A 24363-nucleotide genomic window follows, 5' to 3' on the forward strand; every position below is an offset into this window, starting at 1 on the left:
TTCCTCATTACTATGGTTTATCTTCCCTGATATCATCCTGGCGAATCTGTACTGTGTGTTCGCTATGGCGTTAATGTCCTTTCTATAATGGGGTCTTCAAAACTGCATACAGTACTCTAAATGTGGCCTTATCATTACTTTGTACAAATTTATCATTATCTCTTTATTCGTGAACTCTGTGCCTCTGTTTACAAAATCGAAAGTGTTATTGGATCTAATTTATAGCTTGACGTACCTGCTCTCACACTTTCACAGAATTATTCTTTTGAACCCTTAGGTCTCTCCATTCATCCACACCCTTCAGCTAATTTCCAATGAATGTACGCTCCCATTTCTTCTTTTTCCTCCCAAAATGCATCACTTCAGCTTCTTTACATTAAATTGCATCTACCACTTGTCTGCATTTCACTAACCATCTAGATCCACCTGAAGTCTTTTGCAGTCTGCTTCAGTGTTTGCGAAAACCCCTACTTTTGTGTCATCAGCAAATTTTGATATTGTGCTCCTTAGGCCCAAGTCTATGGACCCAGCACTGACCCTGGGATACACCATTTCCAACTCTTCTTCAATCTGAGCAATACCCATTAATCCTAACCCTTTCTTTTCTTTCTGTTAATCAACTTTTAATCAATGCTGCAAAATTTCCTCTTCTACCATTTGCTTGAATTTTTGTAACAAGCCTCCTGGAGCATTCTCTTTATTTGCATAATATCTCTATTTATCTAAGGAATTCTTTCATTCGATGCACCACCTTTTTGCCCTACAGGAATATGTCTATTTATCTCACATTTGACGATTTTCCACTGTTGATTCGTCATTTTGTTTGCTAACTTTCTGCTCAGTTAATTTGGGCCAGACCCTTTCTATTCTCTTTGAGCTTTGTCTTTTTCCAGTCCAGCACCTGTATCTTTGACTGTTCATTATACTTTTCTATTTCACATTGACTCTAACTATGTTGTGGTCACCATTTCCCAATTGTTCTCCTACTTGCACATCCATTATTTGTCTCATTTCAATTCCTAAAGCTGATACTCTATCTTTGTTGGACCAGAAACATACTGATTGAGGAAGCAGTGCTGGATGCATTTGAAAAAGTGTTCCACGCTTTGACCACATACAGTAGCTTTATCCCAGATTATCTTGGGATAGTTAAATCACACAATATTATTGCCCTATTGTTCTCATATATCTCTGTGAACTGTTTAAAAATCCTCCCTCTATTTCATTTCCACTATTTGGTGGCCTATAATACACACCAAGAACTGTACCATTTCCTTAACTCTGTCTGTGTGGATCTATCTTAAAGCAACTCCCAGAACATTTCTGTTACTTCATTTGTAGTTCCTCCTATACTCTCTATAAATCCTATTTTTCTTGCATGTTATAACTTGTACTTTTTCCAGCTTCATCTGCATCTGCTTCTCATCTTTGCACCATCTAATTTGTCATGTCGTCCATTTTATTTCAAATTCTCCTCGGCCCTTGTACTACCATTGAGTTTTCAGTGATCTCGCTTTCAGCAGATTCCTTCTGAATTTCCTTTCTTGTATTTTAGTTCCATCCTCTGCTCTCAAACCAGATTTCTGGACTCTCTCGTCATTTCCTGTTGATTTCAATACAGCTGTTGCAATTTGAGACTGGCAGTAGTAAACAGTGTTCCCGATGCTTCAACTTGGGCAGAGTTATTATAATGGCTGAAAACCAATTCTTTAATAAGCTGCAAGATTTCAGTCAGGAGCTAGTTACATGTGCCCAAAAGTACAGTCCCAGCTTTCTTTTCAAAATAAGTTGCAGTTTTAAATGTTTTGTTGGGGCACTGCACTGGCCAAATGCATTTGCATTGTATACCTGGCTGACAAAATGCCACGTGCCATGTGTTTATTAGCTGTTTTCCAGAAATGCTTAAGGTTTAAAAGTGTTCTCAGTTCAAACAGAGGCAGGCCCAGGAGGAAACACTAACTTGCTCTCTTGTACCTCCAAAACATCTCATGGGGTTATCTCATGAGATAATTTTACATTTAAATAGAAAAATAACATTTGTCAGGGGTTCCTGTGGATCATCTAAAAGAGTCCTGTGCTGTAGTAATGAAGTTCTGTTGAACACAAATCTTTTCTGAGAAGGGGTGACGGTGGCTCGTGTAACACATCTCTGGGAAATTTGAGTAAAATAAAGGCATCTGGTATATGCATCGCTGGGTTGAAATTAGTAACTGTGATATCAGCAACTACACCAACATGCTCTGTTGATACATACATATTGTTGGAGTGATCAGCGGGCTCTCTAAGGGTAATTTTAACCTAATTCACCTGGCGGGGAACTGATGGGATCCGATCAGCTGCCCACTTTGCACCCCACTCCATTTTACTTTACATTGACATCACTGGAAAATTAAACCAAGTGGGTGTAAAATGGGTGGATGTAAAACGGGCGGCCAATCCGATCCAGTCAGTTTTGCACTGGGCGGGTTAGGTTAAGATTACTCCCCTCTGTTTAAATATATATATTTTTTTAAATCTTTAAAAGGGGGTCTTGTCTCCTCACCTTGGACAAGTGCCAGTGTGACCTGTGCTAGCTACCCCACTGACCTGTGCTGTTCATATATTCTTTAGGAAAGGTAATAACTAGAGCAATCCAAAACTAATCCGACCGCTCTGTTCTCTGTGAGAGTGTTATTACTCAGCCAAACTGGAGGGCCGGGGTCGGGGGGGGGGGGGGGGTAAGTGATGCACAAGAAATCAGGAGACTGAAGGGTATAGCTGAAGTTTGTGGAAGTAGGGTGAAATGAGGCCATTTGTAAATAAGGATTTTGATTTCAATGAGTTGAGGGACAGGGAGCCTCTGGAGGATGGCAAAAACAGAGGTGGTGGGCGAGCAGGCCCTAGTGTAAGCAATATGTAAGTAATGCAGATTTTGGACAAGTTGGAAGTTAGGTAGGGTGGAGCTCAGGAGGTTGACAAGGAGGGCATTGGACAAACCAGGCCTGGAAACAAAATAAGCAACGTGGATAAGGATTTCAACAGCAGTGTTTGTGAGGTAAGGGCAGTGGTGGGAAGAAGCAGTATTGGTGGCTGGCAGTATATTCGGTTTGAAGCTTAACTCAGGGTCAAACAGGACACCTAGACTGCACACCACCTGGTCCAGAATGAGTCAGCAGCCAGGGAGCAGTATACTATCAGCAGCAAAGGTACAAAGTTTTTGATAGGAGCTGTGGTTTTGTCCATGTTAAGTTGGAGACACTTCTGGTTCATTTATGTCAGACAAGCACTCTAGTAGTGAATAGTAGATCCAATCAAATTCAAACTATCAGAGATCAACAAAATAAACTTGCAAACTGAACTTATTCCATTCTACTGAAAGATGCAAAACATGTAGAGGGTGAAATTACCACCCAAAAAAATTGAGAAAGAATTTACCACATTTTCCTCCATCAAATGAATGGAATTACCTGAACTTGGAATGAAACTGATTGGGAGCCTCCTAAGGTAGATAACAAGCCACTGGACTACAGCAATGACATCTCATCATATCAAGAATTATATTTCAGAGGTCAGATAACAGCAGAATACTTGTGAATTTAGTTTTTGTACTAAAATGGAATTTAAACCATTTCAGTCCAGCAGACATTGAAGATCAGATTTACAAAACCAATCTAAAAGTTCAGATCCACAGAGCCAGCTGCACTGTATCCAATACGCTTCAATTCCTACAGCTACATGTTTCTACAAACTATAGATATGGGTAAAGCAATCTTTATGTTGAATTATCCCAAAGCCTGACCCTAGTTATCATGATGGCCTTCTCAAGAGATTAGAGAAGCTTTCCACCTTGATGAAATACCCAGCTCTTTAAAGCTGCAATTTTGTAGAGGGGTTCATGTACTAATCAATGGCTGGAATAGGCATTAAACAATGAATAATGTGATAGTCAATATTACTGTTACTTATCAGTAACATGTAGAAAAAGAAAGGGTTTTTATCGATTTGGCTTACACCTTTATAAACAGAACAAAAGTACATTTCTATCCACATGACCCAACCTCCAGAACACTCCATTTTTATTCCTCTGAGCCACTTTGCTGTGCACGCCAATATCTGATTCCCATGTAAATATGAGGTTGTCTACACAACATTTCTAAATAAAGCAATTAATCACTTCATTGTTAAGAGTAAATATAATTTCATAGTTCAATTCATAAGATCTCACAATAGAGTGATATGCTGCCTCTTTTATGTAACCAGTCTGAGCAACATGAATTTTGGTGCACCTAGATATCTGCATTTCATCAGCCTTGGAAATGTTGCACGAGTATGTACGTCTCATGTGTGTAGATATATATATATCTGAAATCTCTAAAGCACTTATTTATTTAGTGACATGCAGCTAGCCGTACATTTTACTTAAAACAAACAGGAAGTATTTCAAAATTCTCAGGGGACTGTAAAGTACGGGCACATGCATGCCATTAAAAAGGGGTAGGTTTAAAAAACACGTACAAAAGCATACAAGGTGGTGGGGAGGAAGAGGGGGGGGGGGGGAAGGGAGATGGATAACCAAAATGTGCCTAAGCTCCTTTCATCTTTCTGTTTGTAACAGCTGTTTTTTTTGTTAAAGAAACAACAACGTTTAAAACAAAAGTAGAAAAAAAATTGACGTAAAAAATGATGCAATTACTCATGGGCATGCTGCTGGAATGGGGAAGTCTGTATCTTCCTGAAGAGGCGCTGTAGAGGCAGTGAATGGAGTATGAGAGGGTGAGGAGGAAGGGGAAGCATCAGCAACAGCTCTTACGAAGGGTTTGCAATTCTGGCTGGTCCAACTTGGGTTATCTTAGAAACCAATTTGAAAGAAGCTCATTAGTAATGCTTGTGCCTCTATTAGCAGATTGAGGAAGGTGCTTGCTCCATAAACACCATGCTACTACTGAACTGGACACAACAGCAGCAAAATAGCATCAGCCATCCCCCTCCCCAAAACAGAACCACAGACAGTAAAACAAATGTGGGGAAAAAGCTGGCCCTCTTCAACATTGGATCAGGTCGTTGTTTTGGAAGAAGATAGAACAGATGCTGAGTGCAGTTCTCAGGCAAAACAATATTCGTGAATGTGATTGTCACCATTTACAATGGGTTTTTTTTCAATCCAATCCAGTGAAGTTAGAGATAAGGAGGGGCAAGGCCATAAAGGGATTTAAACACAAGGATTTTAAACTGGAGGTGTTGGAGGACCAGGAGCTCAGGTAAGAGACATGTGTGGGCAGGACTTGGTGTGGGATAGAAAACAGGTAGGAGAGTAAAATGTAATGTTTATCCATACATTCTCTTTGAAGTAATTTCTTTTATTAATGGTAGATATTTAATTTTCTCATTAAAAACAAATATTTGCCTACCTCCAATGGATATAGTGAGTTTATCTAGTGAATAGCTGTGCCATATAGAACAAGATTCCCAGATCAACCCTTGGCCCTTACTGAGTCAGCTGATCTCAAGTTGTGATGTGGAGATGCCGGTGATGGACTGGGGTTGACAATTGTAAACAATTTTACAACACCAAGTTATAGTCCAGCAATTTTATTTTAAATTCACAAGCTTTCGGAGGCTTCCCCCTTCGTCAGGTGAACGATTTTCACATCGTTCACCTGACGAAGGGGGAAGCCTCCGAAAGCTTGTGAATTTAAAATAAAATTGCTGGACTATAACTTGGTGTTGTAAAATTGTTTACAGATCTCAAGTTGGGCAGTTGTAGAAGCGCTGCAATTGACTTCAGTACTCCTGGGTTAGGAAAGGGAGAATCAGGCAGGGGTTTGAGTCAGATAGTCGTGGATTCAAGTCCCACTCCAAAGGCTTGAGTACATAATGTAGGCTGAATGTTCAGTGCAGTACTGAGGGAGTGTTGTACTGTTGCAGGTGCCAGCTTTCGGATGAGACATTAATCCGAGGCTCTGTCTACCCTCTCAGGTGGGCATAAAAGATCCCATGGCACGATTTTGAAGAGGAACAGGGAAGTTTTCTCCGGTGCCCTGACCAATATTTATCCCTCAACTAACATAAAAAAAACCCTAGTCATTATGTCATTGCTTTTTGTGGAACCTTGCTGTGCACAAATTAGCAATCGTGTTTCCTACATTACAACAATGACTGCATATAAATGCAAGTTCTTTCTTTCTTGATTGCTACCCAGTGAACCCTGAAGGAAACGTACATCTGACAAAGTTCTACATGAAAAACTATTTAGTTAAGCTCACAACACTGTGTAGATCCAAAGTAAATCTTGGGAATGGATAAAAATTGGCTGAGGGGTAGAAAACAACATGTAATTATTACAGGAGTTATGTTGAGGTGGGGGAGAAAGTACTGACTGGGTGCCCCACGGATTCCTATTGGGACCACCACTGTTTCTCATTTACATCAATGACTTGAACTCAAAGACTCAATGCAAATTGGTCTAATTTGCAAAAGTAGAAGAGGCAGTGGAATCAAAGGAGGCAGCTCGGTAAATATAAAATGAGTTCGACAAAATAAGTGGGCAGAACAATGACAGATGAAATTTAATATGGACAAGTGTAAAGTACTGTACATGGGAAGGAAACATGACTAACACGTGTACTTTATGAATGTTGTTGAAGTAGCTCAGAGCAATGTTGAAAGAGATCTAGGAGTCTTGGTAGACTCAACGCAACATGTCCAGCCAACACAGAGCAGCAATCGACAAAGCAAATAGAATGTTGAACAACACAGCCAAAACAGTAGAATACAAGTCAGAGTAAGTCATGAACAAACTGTATAGTACTATGGTCAGACCAGGCATCGAGTACTGTGTCTAGTCCTGATTACCGAGGTAACCAAATACTGGGGGCAGTGCAGATAAGAGTCACGAGGCTGACCATTGTCTCAAAGGCCTGGGTTAGAAGAAAAAACTGGAAAAATTTAGGCTTTTAAGTCTTGAAAGGAGATGTCTGAGAGGTGATCGTTTAAAAGTATACAAGATAATAAATGGTATGGAAAAGGTAAATCATCACAATTAATTTGTATTAAACTGCGAGAGTAGGACAAGGGGATACAGTTTCAAAATAATAAAAAAAAGTAAATTTAGTTTTTCTTCACACAACGAGAGATCAGTACATGGAATGGAGTCCCTGATAGAGTAGCGGAGGCTAATAATTTAAGAAACATTTTAGATGCTACATTGGGGGAAACTTTAGGGTCTTTTTGGATTGATGAACTAAGATGGCTGAATGGTCTTCTTCATCTGTAATTATTTTGTGGTCTTATGACAAATATGACTACTTGGGCAATGTATTGGAGAGTAACTGGCACTATTGGAGTTGTATTCTAACAAACAGTCAATGTGTTCAGAAGAGAAGGGAAGAAAATTGATGATAAAGAAGAATTTTTTACTGTTCAAAAATTTGTCTCTATACTTCTCAAATTAAGTTCCTTCCCTCTTGAACACACATTAGCTAATTGCACTAAATGAAAACGTGAATAAGCAATAGTAAAATCCAAAAGAAATGAAATTGCAAAAAACAATGAATTCTGAAAATGTCTTCACTTGACCATAAGAATAATGAATGGCCATTCAGTCCATCTATCTTTCCCTATTATTTAGATCCATTTTTAAGACCTACTCAGACAATTTTCATCTCCCTCCTGTCTTGGTGTCAAGATTACATATTATCTATTTCTGTCTTATCAGGAACCTATTCATTTTTGTTGTCAACAGTTCAATGAGTCTGCACTTGTTGTACTTGTCACCAAAATAAGCCTTTGGAAACTTAATGGCCAACTTTACGAAATTGCATTCCCTACTTGCATTTATAAGATCAGTTCTACAGTCTGTACCGTGGAAATATGCACACAGTTTAGAAGTAAATGGTCACAAAAAACTGATTAGAAATATCATATCTCAACTTCTTTCTTCAATGCATTACTATTCATATAACTTTGATTACATCTATAAAACATAGTTTATGTACTGCTAGAAAAGTACTAACTCAAGCAGGTATTTTTTCATATTTTCATTCAATCATCTTATTAACATTTCAGAACATGTAGCATAAAAAGGACAAATCTGAGAATATAGTTGAGGTAAGAAAACATTCATATAATGACTACTTTTTCTTTTAGCAATTCAGAGCACTGTCCATTAATTCAGTACTTACCTTCAAGTCTCACAACCAGTGGCACTTTCAGTTTAAGTTCATGACACGCCTTTGTTATGCCATTTGCTATGATTGCACAGTTTACTATTCCACCAAAAATGTTGACAAGGATTGCTTCAACCTAGTAAAAGAACAAAGAAGCTTTAAGAAAAAGAATACTCACTGGTTATCAGGTATAGCATAACAATTTAAAATGAACCAGAAATAGTCTTGTGAAAACCATGTTCCTCAAAATATTATTACTACCGAAGTCAACAAGGGAGAGAAATGGATGAGGTACTAGAGAGGAGTGGAGATATTCCGGAATCCAGAAGATCCACCTCAATACCATGGGAAGGCAAGCAGACTGCAAGAATGAGAATTCAAGCAGACTGCAAGAATGAGAATTCAAGCAGACTGCAAGAATGAGAATTCAAGCAGACTGCAAGAATGAGAATTATAGCACATGCAAATAGACTTAAATGAAATTCTCCTACAAAATTCTTTACAAAGGGGTAAAACAGCTGTAAGGTATTTGTTGCAAACTTTAATTTACAAAGCAACAGAAGAGTGGAAGTAGGGGAACATCTCTGTCCCAAACTGGAAAGTGTCATGTGACAAGCTTTTGATCATCCCAACTATTATCTGTGTCTTTGGCTCAGCGTCCATTTTATTCATTATACCTGTGTGAGTCGCTTTAGAATGTTTTTCTGTGTTAAAGGTGCTATATAAATGCAAGTTGTTATTGTTCCCTGCAATTCTGCATCGCAACTGTTTAGAATACATCTTACATATAATAGGCATCCAGACCAATTTGAAATTAAAAAATCATAAATGGCCTAATTGTATGACAAATCTTTGGAAGGTCTTGCCTTACACTGGTCATGTGCTCAGTAGCAACCAATCAGATTACAAAGCCCAATACAGAAGGACACCATTACACTTACCAGTGCTGACACTGCTCCTGACTAAGAGTAAAGCTAACATATTTTTCCACGCTGTAGTTTCCGACTTTTCGGCCAGAGCAGTGCTACTAGAAACACTGATTTGTGACCAGCAAATCAGCTGTTTCGGTGGTGGGTTTCCTGAGATTACTGCTAAGTATGACTGAGACTTCCTGTTCCTACTTGGTGCCTCCATGTTTGAAACCAGGGTATCCCCCAGCTCACGGTAAGCAAAACAATGAAGATTCACAAATATTTGTATGTTTCCTCTTCTTTAGACAGCACGAATAAGCCAATACAGCAACTAGTCTGCTTGATGACACTACCAATATCCCAGTAGCCAATAACCAGAAGATGCTCGAGACTGCCACATAGGTTTCTCCCCTTAGACGTTCCATTACACTTGTACGGAAGACCGCACTACTTTTCTTGCTGCGGCTCAGATTGAGAATTAAGTCAAATAGAAATCAAACTTATACTCAGCCCTCATTCTATTCTTCTAGTTGTTGGTGCTTGCTACAAATTCGGGTTTGCCACAGGTATCTACTTAGGTTCAGTGGTGTCAAGATACTCCTTTAAGCAACAGGTTGCCTGCTTTTTTTTTTACAGAAGTTGACTCCAACTGCCGTGTGTCTGCTAGTGTGGTAATGGTACCCAGGAGTATAACAATGAAACTCCTTGGTGATCTGGACCAGATCGCCTTGTCTTAAGCATGTGTACCTTTTTGACCTCTCTGAAGGCAGACAGAGTTAACACTAGGTAGTTGCATCATTTGGCTCTGTTTCCAAGCTGTTTTATTCCACAGTAGGTAAAACATACAGAACACTGATTATAAAGTAAGTCACGACACAATCATTTCAAATTCTGTGCACGCACTATTATAAAAAATAAAGAACATGGGTACACTAACCCATTTTGGTAGGACCTGTAAATGTATAAACACAAATTCTGACTGAACAGGGCAAAGGTTCCACACTTGAAGGTTGCTGCTGCCTGACTGATTTCTGGTGTCAGTGTTGATACTTAAAAAGCCTCCCTTCAAAGGCTAGCAGAGATCAAAGAAATTTGTCAACACCAAGGTGCGCAATGTCTCCTGAATGACCAAGCATTCCTAACAATTGGGCCATTGTTTGGGATCTGTGCAAAACAACTGTCCATCTTGCATTTAAACCACTTCTGTCTGCCGATGGAAAGCCAACCCAGGGCTGTCTGGGGAAACTGCTCCCTTTCAGGTAAGCTTTTGCCCAAAATACATTTTAAACATCTCAAGTCCAGGTTCTATTTGTGGAAAAATGGCTACAAAAATCTCCAACCATGACAGTGCTCCACCAGTAAATACCTTAGCTCAGATATATACATACCCATTTGTGCATGAATATATATTTAAGGTACCAACAAGCAAGCACATGATCAAGAGTAATTTTGAAACTTTGCTGCAAATTAATAATTCTGATTTTTATTTTGCACGTGAATGCAATTCCGTATTTTTTTTTAAAGTCAGTATAGTGTTGAATGTCAAGGACCTCATGGACTATTTTGGATCTACTGAAGGTTATTATTTTGATCAACTGACAAGCTCAAAAAGAATCCCGCAACAAAGAGGTTATGGTGATTTATATGTATGTGTGTCTATATAGATAAATAGATTTAAAAAGTGATTTTAATACTGTAAAAGTACAATAATTACTTGAAAATTCTATCATAGCAGAAAGAAACAAACAAAAAACACAAAAATTGAACTTGAACTGTAAAGCAGAATAAGCGGTTTATATCTTTGTATAGTCCCAACTATAATCAAGGAACAGAAAACTATAGAAGTAATGAAACTGGATGTGCTTCAAATGCGAGACATCAGGAGGACTTTAAATTTACAGACAAGTTTTAAAATTACCCTTGAACATGTGCTTGTTTGTTGGTACCTTAAACATGCATTCATGCACAAATGGAAAGATTGCCTCCGCTTGGTGTGTTTTCAAAAAGAACCAACAGTCTGCCAGATAAAGGGCAATCACTCATCAAGTTTGCTGAAAACCCAATAATCACAGTTATCAAGTTAGCAAACTCTAGCAGAAGGAGAACACATATTTCTAGTCGTTTGGGAGAGGAAAGAATAAACAAGTATACTCTCCATGTAGGCACACATTCTTGCATTGACACTTCGCTTTGATCCTCAAGGCAGTAGGTCTTCGTAACCAAGCAATTTACCCATAACAGCGTAAAAACCATCATTCTCAGATAAAAGGTTTGCTCTGCTTTAGCTACAAAATTAGTAATGCAAATGAAAAATGGGCATTACTTATTAAGAATTTTAAATTGTTTTACACTTCTCGCCCATTCTTGCAATACAACATATTATTTCATATTGCACTCAATACATATCCCACTCAATGCTCAGCCTTATAGTGGTCATGCAGAACTTATGATAATTCTTGATTAAAGGAACATTCCTTCCTAATAGCCCTAACATCTACTTTAACAATTGAATGTAAACAGAGTAAAATCCAGCAGTACCAGTCTTACTGCTACTACTTCAGTTTTAAAATTGCTTTAGCAAAAATCATCAAGACACTCATATTAGTTTTCTAGGTGGGTATTTGCTCAAACTTATGAATTATTTGTGATGTAATCATGTTCTACAATAATTTTTTTTTCCAATAACATGCTAACTTTTTTGGACGTGAGTTCTTTAAGAAAATATAGGCAATAATATTCCTATTTAATCTTCAACAAGCAGTTCTGCAATAGTGCCTGAGGGTCCTGTTGCCGTGGAAACCACCCCATTGAGTGGCGAGGAATCCCACAGCAGCTGGGACCACAGCAAATCAACTGTAGGCTGTTTTCAAGTCACTATTCATGATTTAGTTTCTGGCCATTGTACTTTCTTTATAGTCTGAGAAAGGTCATGTACAGGCCAGTGAGTGTAAACCTGCTCCAAAGGCCTGTAAGGGCAGGCTCAACCTGCTGGTGGCCAGAAAACATGGTTGTCTCAGTTCCAATAACAAGACCCATTGTAGTTATAAATGTGGTCACAAAACCACTTTTTGATGGCTCTCTGATCACTTCACTATGCTGTCACTGAAATTGGGTTGCTGTTGGCAGCACTGCAGTAAAGTAAACATGCTGTAATGTTATAACCACAATGGTTGAGCTAGTTCCTGTCAGTACCTGAATGCTAATCACTACACAAATGTTCTACTACGATTAAATTACATTTCTACTGCCACATTTGAGGTCAGACAAATATTAATTTACAAATATAAATTGCCCTGAGAAGGTGGTGGTGGGCCTTGTTCATGAACCGTTGCCGTCTGTGTGCTGACGGTCCTCCCACAATGCTTTTAAATAGGGAGTTGCAGCATTTCAACCCAGCTATATTGGTATAGCAAAAACGAAACAAATATGCACTCAACGTTCTGAATCAAAAATGGATTTCTATACTCTGATTGGGGCATTAAGAAACAACATACGGCCGACGGCTATCAGCCCTCAAGCAGAAGTATGAGTTAGATTTAGGGCAAAATTGATTATATTTCTAGCAGAAAAGGAGTTTTCAGAAACTTCTGTAATGCTGCTTTAGGCAAGTGAATAGATTGATAAATTATCACTAAACTTGCTGATCTAGCAGCTGTCAATAAGGTTAAACAGGTTGTAATGTACTTCTGTTCCTGCAAGAATAAATCTAGGTATTAAATTTCAGTATGCAAGCAACTTCAAGAAACAGCTTTGCAGATGTCCTCAAGAGTATACTGGTCAAGTCTAGTCTTCTAAGACTACCATTTTAAGTCTCAACTATCTGTGGACTTAAAAAGAGGATGAGTACCTCTTTAAAAACATGAATTTCTACTAGACTCTCAGGGCTAGATTTTCAACTTGCTGCTCGGACGTATAACACACATTGCGGATGGGCTATCCTACGTAAAAACCATTCAATTCTCATTTCCATTTTTGATTCATTCATTCTTGGGATATGGGCGTACTTGCAAGGCCAGCATTTATTGCCCATCCTTAAATTGCCGAGAAGGTGATGGTGGGCCTCGTTCATGAACCGTTGGCGTCAGTGTGCTGACGGTCATCCCATAATGCTTTTAGGTAGGGAGTTGCAGCATTTTGACCCAGCTACAATGAAGGAATGGCAATATATGTCCAAATCAAGATGGTACGTAACTCAGTGGGGAACTTGGGAGGTGATGGTGTTACCATGTGCTTGTCCTTTTCCTTTTAGGTGGTGGAAGTAGCAGGTTTGGGAGGTGCTGCCAAAGAAGCCTTGGCAAGTTGCAGTAGATCTTGTAGCTAGTACACAGCCACGTTATGCCGGTGGTGAAGGGTGTGGATGTTTAGGCTTGTGGATGAGGTGCCGATCAAGTGGACTGCTTTGTCCTGCTTCTTGAGTGTTTTTGCAGCTGCACCAATCCAGGCAAATCTATCCCTAATCGTCATATCAAGAGGGCTGCTCTTCTGGATTTTTTCATACACTGGAATCACCAACTTATCCTCTAATTATCTTATCTAGCAGCTTCTCATGGCCCATCCCTCTAACACCAGGGATCAGCCTTGTTGCTCTCTGCAATTCCTCTAAGACTTGAATGGTCCCCTTGTCTCAGAGTGATCAGAATTATATTCAGTACTCTGTGTGGCCTGAGTGGAAGTAAGTCAGCAGAAAGCGGCGAGCGATCCAAGATACTTGAGGGGACAGTGGAGGCGGAAGCATAAGAACAGAAGTAGGCCATTCAACCCCTCGATCCTATTCTGCCATTCTGTCAGATCATGGCTGATTTGTACCTCAAACTCTATTTACCCGCCATTGACCCATATCCCTCACCTAACAAAAATCTATCGCTGTCAGTCTTGTAAATTTCAATTCACCCAACATACACAGCTTTGAGAATTCCAGATTTCCACTACTTTTTGTGAGAAAAAATGCTTCCTGATTTCTCTCCTAACTGGCTTAGCTCTAATTTTAAGCTCTCTTGTTCTGGATTCCCCCACCAGAGGAAATAGTTTCTCTGTACCTACTTTATCGAATCCTTTAGCATTTTAAACACCTCAATTAGATCACCCTCAACCTGCTAAACTCAAGGGCATAAAAGCCAAGTTTATGCAACCTGTCCTCATAATTTAACCCTTTAAGGTGCGATGCAATTCTGGTGAATCTGCGCTGTATCCCCTCCAAGGCACGGTGCCCAAAACTGAAAGCAGTACACCAGATGGGGTCTGACCAAGGCTCTGCACAACTAAAGCATAACTTTATATTCCGGTCCCCTTGAGGTAAAGACCAACATTTCATTAGCCTTTTTGATTAGTTTTTGTACCTGTGCACAAGCTTTTATTGATTTATGTACGTGGACACCCAATCCTTTCGCTTTTCCACAGTTCCTAGTCTCTCGCCATTAAGAACATGTTCTATTTTGTCCCTGTTGAATCCAAATTGAATGACTTCACACTTCCCCACATTGAACTCCATCTGCCACTGTTTTGCCCACTTACTTACTCTGTCTATTTCCCACTATAACTTTCTGTTCCCATCTACACAACTTAATGTGCCTCCTAACTTAAAGTCAACCACTCTATTTTAACTGCCTGCTTGCATGATTTCTGCTCAGGGGTTTGGGGGGGGGGGGCTGGGGGAAAGAGTTAAAATTCTATTCTTGGTATTTCTGCTTTGTAGGAAAATAACCTTAAAGCGAATTATACAATACAAAGGTCAGGGTGATGAGATAAACCTTAGTGATATCAAACACTGCAGTGACATTTTTAAAATCTTTGCTAAGTAGCACTTGTTACTGGTAACATATTGCACACCACCAAACATTTATATACTCATGAATATAGTTTTGTATTTTCAACCTTACTTAAGTAGCACTATTACAATATGTTAATAATGTTTAGCAATATTACAGTAGTGTTATTCTACTACAGTTGGAGTGGTATAGCTTTATTAAATACTAACAGGCTTCTCATTGTACTGCGGTGAGTCAGAAGTTTTATAAGAGAGTGTTATGACAAGTAATATTACGAGGAACACTGATTTATAGACATTGGGGCAGCCCTGGGATCTGGACGTACTAGGAAATGGGTCCAGGGTTTGGCAGTAATGGGTTGGGCTCTTAGGGTTTAGCAGTATTTTGAACAGGGTCCCAGGTATAAGGAAGTGGCTCTAAAAATTGAGTTTTTAACATTCCTGCTTAACTCAATGAAAGCAGAAAGAGGTAATGTTAAGAATTATGAGTACTTCAAGACAGCACTGTGAGACAAAGAACATTTCACAATCAGAGCTGCTAAACATGGGATGTTAAGGCCACACACTTGGAAATAGCATATGTTGGGAGTGTCAGAAAAATGCCACCTTTATCTGACAATGTTCCGTTCTCATTTTGGAAGACAAATACATTATGAGTCAAGTGCTAGCTAGCATGTCTCATTATTTGTTTTGTAGTTTAAATTGAGTCATTGTAAGTCCTTGATAGGTGTCTATTTAGGGTGATTGACACTTAAAAGGTTAAGCCTTTGTAGTACATGTCGTACAGATTGCCCAACATCGGAGGAGTTTACTTGTAAAAATTAAAGGTATAAAAAGTGTTTTTAACATCCAAAAGAGAGAGAGAAAGAAAGAAAAAGAGGCAGGTCTAAAGAGATGGATTTACATATTTTCAAATGAATAGAAAGTCTTAAAGAAAGAGCTTACAGGTCAGAGAAGCCATTTGTACGTAAAAAAAAGTTTCCCTGAGATTAAGGGAAATTAAATCTGAATTAGCTCCAATCCAAATATAGTTACCAATTTGGATCTAGTCAGGAGAGACAGATACCCAAAATGAATTGGATAGCTCATCTATAGATGGAGGTTCATCGATCTGATGCCCCAGGGTGACAAAGCAAGCATCTCAGAAGGAGATAAGACAACCAACCTTACTACACTGACTAAGAAGAACAAGGTTGTATAACATCCAAGAATCATTGCTAAAGCTGGAACTTATCAACAAATAAGCTGAACTAACTAAGGAAGGTTGGATGATAGAGAAGAGCAGAGGGACATGGGTGTTTCGGTTCAAAAGACATTAAAAGCAGTACTTTACGTGTATATGGCCATAACACAGTTAATGGAACACAGTTCTCTGTGCTAAATCTCTTAAATTTAATCTTATATCTATCTTCTCGCATTATAGATCCCTCAACCACTGGAAGTCTGTTTCTATATAATCTGTCCTATCCTTCATAATTTCAAACATCTCTATAAAATCATCCTTTAATCATCTCAGTTCTAATATTTTTTATTTGTATTTCATCATACCAAGCAGCATCCCAGTGAATCTGTGCTGTACCCTCTCTATTGCCTTAACATCTGTCCTATAGTGTCTTGCTAAGATTTTATGTAGCTTCACCATTACATTTCAACTTTTATATTCTATACCTCGTGCCATAAAACTCAGTATTCCGTTAGATTTGTGTATGGTACTACACACTTGAGGTGTTGCTTTTAATGCCTTGTGAACCTGAAGCCCCAAATCATTCTGCTTTTCCACATCACCCAAGCTTCTCCATTCACATATAGTTATTTCTTTTTTTTGTTAACCAGAGTGTACCAACTCACACTTACTGACATTGATTTCTGTCTGTCACTTTTTTGCCCATTTTACCATCTTATCAATATCCCCTTGCAGCTTCCTTTGGTCTCCAGATTATTTACTTTGCTTCCTATTTTATATTGTCTGCAAATTTGAACATCACTTTCTCTAGACTTATATCCAAATCATTGATGTACACAGTGAACAGAAGTAGTCCCAGAACAGAAGCCTGTGGGACACCGCTACCCACTTCCAACTGCTCTGAGAAATTGTCCTTAATTCCTACTCTGTTTCCTTACTACTAATCAATTTCCTCCCCTAATTCCATACCCTTAATCTTCTCCAATAGTTTCCTGTGTAGTACCTTCAGAGGTTTCTGAAAGTCCATGTACACTGCATTTCCTCTATCCACCATATCTGCTACCTTCCCAAAGAACTCTACCAAGTTTGTCAAGCATATTTTTCTTTCTGAAGTGTCCAAATGAAATGGGGTTCAACACGGACAAGAGGAACTTACACATGCATCTGTGTTAGATCTGGGACTATCCTTAGTTAGGGCATGGCCTCTGTTCTCACTCACAGCAAATGAAAGCAAACAGGCAACTCAACTGTGTTTAGTTGGTGAGTAGAAGTGGTTACAAAGGGCCAGAAATCGCGCCAAGTGGCGAGGCAACGCTCACCACAGCTCCTGTGAATTCAATTAATGAAAATATTTACTGCAGGCTCTGTGGTGTCCAATTGTTTGAATTCAAACTTGAAACAAAATATGCACTATCAACACAGCCTCTGAGCAGTGTGAGTTGCCACATGGCTGGAAAAATCTGTGAGAAGACACGCCCAAAAAATCTGTCCGGAAGAGAAGTCACGCCCACAGATTCAGGCTGCATTGCTCAAGTAAGCAGACTTCATTCATTTAAAGTTAGTATTCTGGGTGTCATTGTTAATAAAAAATTGTAATTTCTTTTTAATAAAAGCCAAAGAAATAATTGAATTGAATTAAAGCGACAGAAGGGAAAAGTAAAAAAAAAATTTAATTTAATAAAAAATTTAATGACCAAAAACTATTAAAATAGTTGTTAAAACTTAGTTTAGATGTGGTATTTTTAAGCGTACCTCTTTGGTGGCATAATTAGTTGCTGGGCAGATGAGCAAGCTTGCGCTTTTTCAATGATTTCTCTGGTTGCAGCATGCGGTGGCCCTTTAATTCGAAGCTGTCATATCGCCAGCGAACCACTAGGAGCAAGTTCACAATTTCCGTGTTTTACTGTGCATGTGCAAACTTGTGGGAACTTGCTCCTTCAATTCACCACTAAAAATTGAGACCGTGTTGAGCTCCTCTGTTATTTCGGGAGCAATTTCTGGCCCAAAGTATTCATATTGATAACTGTGCCATATTAGTGCTTACAACTTTCTTGCTCTTTAAGTTCTATTTTTTGCAGAAAGTGTGTGAGCTACATTTAATTATTAAGATAGATAGGAAAGCAAAACTGCAAAAGTACAGCCCTGTTAAAATTAATGTTTTTAGCATCAAAAATACAGCATCTATTTAAATTGTGCTCTTGAAGAAAAACTCAGAACCATCCTGAATGTATAAAGTAGAAAGGTATATTATTGCAGTGCAAACCTTTTCCTACTCTTCCCAACATTGCGCTTTAATCAAGACAATGAAGAATGCATTTCATCCTCTGCCCAATGCAAAGTGAATGCTTCTACTTTTAGCACTAGTGATCTATTTGGATTGCAAATTAGGGGTTAGTTTTGAGTAGTGGGCCCATACTGACTCAGAACTGGCTAAGACGGCTCAAACTCATTTCACATAAAATCCTCAGAGTCAGCAGAGATAGAGGGACTTTCTTCCCATCAGTCTCAGCAGGTTTCAAACAGTGATCAGACTTTAGCATTCACCAATAGCCATCTTCAAACACAGCTAAATATTAAAGATGATGCAAGGTTTTATGATATTTGGTATTTTTAAACTGGAAGACAAAGGGCAGAAAATATAGTCTGAGAAAAATATGATGAAACATAGTGAAACTACAGAAACTGATATGAGCACACAAATTCCATTTAAAAAGAAACATTTTTAATGATGTGTAAATCCATTTTAAACAATTCCTGTTGGTGGCCTTTCAAAACTACATTTTAATCATGGAACCTAATCCACAGATGGCAACAGAAGACATAACAAAGAAATTAGTGGTAATGGGGGAGGACAGAAACAGGTGTTTGAATGAACTATGCCAGATTATCATAATAAAATAAAAAACTATGTTTAATTACGCTGCTGTCGAACAAATTTTAAACACAATAGGAGATAACCTGAGGTTAAAACTAAGCTTCAACCCAGTATTCTATATTTTTTGGCACTGCAAATCAACTAATTAATTCTGGTTATACAATGTCTCCCAAAAGAAGAACATATTTACCTGTGTAAAATGTAACTAATTTTGAAGTGCCTGGCAACAAAAGTCTATTCAATTGCTTCTGTCAGTTGTCAGAACACCAAGGTGTTAAAATAAAAATAGTTTTATTTCTGGAAAATCCAATTCTCAAATACAGTCTTTAAAACCTTGGACAAATTAGCTTTATAACATTATCATATTGTATACAGCAAATATAAATACATATAAATACACAAATATAAACTTGCTTATATAAATAATTTCACATTTTCACAGAGGTTACAAGATATCCATATACATGCATAAAATTACTAAAAACAATTAAATTCAACCTGTGAAATTAACAATCTGTAAATATAATTTCATGAGGAAGGTAAGTTTTACTGGGCTATTAACTAGGATGGGCAGGATATTATTATTTTCCCCCCAAAAGGTACTGGTGTGAATTTAACCCAGACTAATGGGATGAAAGTCTCTTCTCTCAGATGGCTGAATGAGATTCGCCTTCTCAACTAGCTCCTAGTGAGCACGGCACAAAACTGTCCCTAAGTTACAATCTCATCCAGTCATCAAATAGGTTTCTAATGTTAAAAGGGAAAACAATTACTTCTGTTGGTCTGATTATGGCATTATGGAGTCAGGGTTATACTGTATGGCTCACACAAAACGTGACTAAAAACACTAAATGTGAACACTGGGTAACAAAAATGGGAAAAAGTGTTTTATTCTTTTCATTGATATCCCTCGCCTTTATTTGTCCAAGAAAAGAAAAAGTAGCAACTCACAACTACATCTCTATTCTGGTGATCTTCAACAGCAAACCATTGAAAATCATGCAGGGAAGATATTTACTGACATGACCAATTAGGATACACAGCACAGGCCTTTTAGAAATAAAAAGCTGGACAAGATGTAGAAGAACAAATTTAAAAGGTTGTTAATTGTATGTAATGGTTATCATGTAGTTCAGGGTTCTGTACAGTCCGTACCTAAGCCATAAAAACCAATATAACTGATCATAGGAGAGTCTGCTAAGGTCTCCTGAATCTTATTTTCAGCAGTAATCTGTCATAGATGGGTTATAGATCCTTACACTATCAGAGGGAAATTGCTGCTGACAACAAACCAGTATAATTACACATTCTAGATAAATGTTCAAAAGTTTCTTTTCAAGCTTAAACTAACTGGCCTTGGTACCATTTACTAACTTGCCTAGAAATAATTATTTTTAAAAGTATCCATACAAAGTGATACAAGTAAACATTTGCATTGTTATTTTGGATCATTACAGTCAAATATCAATAAGCATGCAGTGTTCAAAATGCATACACTGGAACCTAGTGCAACTGTTAAAAAGCAAGCATCAAGACTATTACACAAAAAGGACACTGAAAGTTCCAAAGTGACAGAGGCATTTGTTGATCAACATATCCCAAAGTGGAGCACATACATTTTTTTTAAACCAGTTCTTTTGACAGAAAAAACTACTTTCACATCAAATTGTGAATTTACTCTTCTTTACCATGTCCTTTTTGTGAACTAATATATGATGTGAGAAAATGTATCAAGAAAAAAATGTAAATTCACAATTCTAAAGAAAACTGATTGCAGCTAATGCACAGATCATCATTTTTAGCTTTTAAAAACCTTGCAGAATAAATCTAAGAAAATATTATAGAATTTTCTGTCAATATGTTATGACTATTAACCGAAATTACTGTCACCTTTCCATAGTTCTAATTGGAAGTAGTGCATCTTAGAAACCCCCACCCCCCAATCTTAAACAATTTAACTGTCAGCAATATGTAATTGTAAGGTTAAGTGGCCTGCTGCTAGAATACATTTGTCAATTTGAAGCATTTATCAGACTATTTATATATGATAACCAAAAAAATGGAGACTGATTTAGCAAAGTTCCATTAACTAAAATCATTTCAAGTAATCTAAACTATGTACTAACATTATATCAAACTATAAAGTGCTAGCCAAGGCTGTCATGGAGTATATTAGCAAACTATCTTGTCTCATTTTCCAGTGAATCCATTTTATTTGCAGCACAGAGTGCATAAAAGCACATCATAAATCGAATTGTTACAGTGAAGCATGTGCTCTGTATAGCACAACTTCAAACTCATGGTTTCAATTACAGATGCATTCAGAGTGTCTTCCCCCTTTGCTTCTTGTAAGCGGATTTTCCCAAGTGTCTTCAACATGCAAAAATTATCATGTAATCTTTTAGCAATGAGAGTAAGCTCTTGCATTCATTCTTCAGCAGAAATCAGCCAAAGGCACCTATATATTTTGACTATGCTCGTATCTGTGATATCACTGGCTGTCTGTGATGTAATCCTCTGTTCTCAGTCTGATCGGTTTATTTTATAGAACAGACTGTTTAGCAGATGTCACTAAACCCCATGTGAAGCAAATTAAAAACTACATCAGCAAGTAACTCTTCAGAGGCTTAGAATGATTGAAACCTGACAAATCTTCACCTTAAGATACCTAATCATTTGACTTATCATTCTTCACCTAAGATCAACTAGTTTTATGGATGTTTTATTTGTTTGCTTTAATTCTGCTCTGCCTGATTAGATTTTGTGAGGAACAACATTAAGGCCATGGCCCAGTTTTAATATTGGAATAAGGGATGGAGAACTCATTAAAGCATGGAGGAATAGCAGGACACTTCAATTAACTCTAGCACTCCTATTCAAGCACAAACTCTGCAGAACTATTCCCAAATGATATTGATTTTATGGCAACAGATGAGCCTTCGTTAAAAACAAAATATTTTAGGCAAAAGTTTTCTGTTAAAAATTAAGAATTTTGACTTGTTTTTCAGTCATTTTGTTCTGTTCATTTTATTTTAATGATTTGCTAATTCAGAATTAAATTTTCAATTCAAACATTTATACTAGGAAACTATTACTATTAGCTAACCAATCAAAAGCATAGATTATACCCAATCATGAATTAATATTCATGAATATGTAACCAAATTGGTCCAAGAATAAATTAAGATTTTATTGTTCATGCGACAAAAACAAGCTGAGTTGAAGTAAATTGTTCAGTGAATGCTGGTACTTGTCAATTTAATATTAAACAGGTATATTTGCAACTGATTTTAAATAGCATGGGATTATAAAAAGACACCGAAATCAATACAGTAGTTATGACTGGATAATGTTATCCACTAGAGGGCAGGACAGTTCACAATCTGTTTGATAGCTACCTTAACCTGGATTGGTCAAAACCATGTTCCGAGCATCTTGAATTACCTTAAACATGGAAAATACAACTGAAGAAATCTTGAAGGAACTGAATAATAGTAGATGTGTTTTTTCTTTACCAAATCCAAATACTGAATGCTCTGGAGGTGGTTATTGAGTAAGTAACAAAAACAAATACACAAATTTAAATAAAAGAATCATTAGTACAATAGAAATGGTTAGGGACCCTAAAACGGAATAGCTTTTCTCAGTGAGATAGAGAGTGGTGAGGATCTCGAGGGAACAGATAAGGAATGATCAGAGAGAGATAGGGAAAATTACAAACTTCCCTTCCCCATGGTGCATGGGAGATGGGGAGGGGAGAGAGAACGTGCATGCACAATCAAGAGATAGAGAGAGAGAGAGAAAGAGATTATATTGAGAACAAAAGTGACCAGGAGAGGAAGGAGGAGGAGGAAGGGTGAAAGAGGGATTCTGAGCCTATACCAGTCTGATTTCCTATCCAGTTGCTTGACCCAAATAGTCAAGATTTACGTATGTACAAAGTTAACACTAGTTCTGGATAAAAGTTTTGCTGTCAAGTACTATCTTGCTGAACCAGAAAAAGCCTTTAGCACAATGAACTCACAGATTGAGTTGCAACAGAATAAATCATTTATGTTGCTGTCAACAGCAGCCCAAAGTTACTGCCAAAATAAATAAGTTGCCATTAGTGTTGCTGGAGGCGTTGTGCACAATCAAAAGAGGTAAATGCTGGTCTGTGCTTTTGACAGCAACAAATGTTTGTCGTTAGTGGCCGAGGTGGCTATAGGAGGGTGAGAGGCTAAAGTGCACAGGCCCGCAAAGAAGTTTTATATTTGTTGTGATTTACTGACATTCTCTTAAAAAAAAATTGTGTCCCCTTTGTGACTTTAAAAGAATCGTGCATGGGCAAGCTTACACACGTACAGCTGTTTAAACATGGATCAATAGAAACACATCAATAAACATCATTGTGAAAGGCATTCGAATATGACATACATACAAAATTCATAAGTCTATAAAACACCAAGGGGCGAGCAACTCACCCACCTGCCACAACAAAGTTAGTACTAGAATACTATGTAACTTGCAGAAGTTTGTACACTGGCTCTGGAACCAATTTGGGTGGGAAAAGGGGAGAAATGATCTACCTCGTGGCCTTATTGTATAAATTATTTCCCTAAATTCTGTCTCACAGTTTAATATGATCTGAAGTTACAATTTTCTATCATTCTAGAAATGGTAATAAGCTTCGGGGTGAACTCAAGATAATAGACATGACTTGAACAGAACGATCTAAGTCTTAATATTAAAAAACAAGCTGGTTCTATCTGATCCTGTAAATCAGTATACGAAGGTTATGACTGAAATAAGAGCAACCCTATAAAAATGATAAAAGTTCCAGAATACCTTTGAGTATCAATACTGATTATGCCAAGAAACAAGTAGTTCAAAGGGTACAACTGTTCAGTCAGATAAGGCACCATCTCCCCTTCAGCTATGCAAAAATCCTCTTCAATGCACATGTATTAGTCCTAATCGCATAATGTACATTAGTCTAGGGTTAAAGGAAACTTTAGTAACATTAAGGGGTACAGGATTCTGCACAATTTTAGATGATGATGATGATGATGATGATGATGATGATGATGGAGAACTATGGCACATTTAGAAATTTCAGACCTTGATTTTCCTTTAGAAATATTTTAATAATATAGCTATCCATTATCTGACAAACAAGATATTTTAACCAGCAAGATCGAATTTGGCAGTTTCCAGATTAATAAGAGATGAATATTTATTGCCCTGTCTTTCAATGAACTATTTATAGAGGATGAAGATCATTTCCTTTTCACTTTTTAAATATTTAGACTACTTTTTATTAGTTCAATGTGAGCATTATTGGTCTAAAATTAGCTTTCATTTTTGATTGACTGCTATTTTTCTCTTTTTAAAAAAATGTAACATTTATTTCAGTAAATAGCCTGGCTGGAAATCAGCTCATACACAAGCAAAATGGGATATCAGGGTGAGATAAAATTGTACGTTAGATGCTATCTGCTTGTACT

General features: G+C 37.7%; 1 protein-coding gene and 1 long non-coding RNA gene across 3 annotated transcripts in view; one reads left to right on the forward strand and one right to left on the reverse strand.

Moving 5' to 3' along the window:
• The window catches only part of LOC137334243 (uncharacterized), a 170549-nt gene that overhangs the window by 70833 nt on the left and 75353 nt on the right, over positions 1 to 24363 (forward strand). The window lies entirely within an intron of this gene.
• The window catches only part of suclg2 (succinate-CoA ligase GDP-forming subunit beta), a 344808-nt gene that overhangs the window by 27424 nt on the left and 293021 nt on the right, over positions 1 to 24363 (reverse strand). For both annotated transcript variants that reach the window (XM_067998875.1, XM_067998876.1), the window contains one exon: positions 8160 to 8280. In XM_067998875.1, coding sequence (XP_067854976.1) covers positions 8160 to 8280 — 121 coding nt within the window. The remainder of the gene's footprint in view (positions 1 to 8159; positions 8281 to 24363) is intronic.

The sequence above is a fragment of the Heptranchias perlo genome, chromosome 17 (genome assembly GCF_035084215.1).
Source record: "Heptranchias perlo isolate sHepPer1 chromosome 17, sHepPer1.hap1, whole genome shotgun sequence".
NCBI lineage: Eukaryota > Metazoa > Chordata > Chondrichthyes > Hexanchiformes > Hexanchidae > Heptranchias > Heptranchias perlo.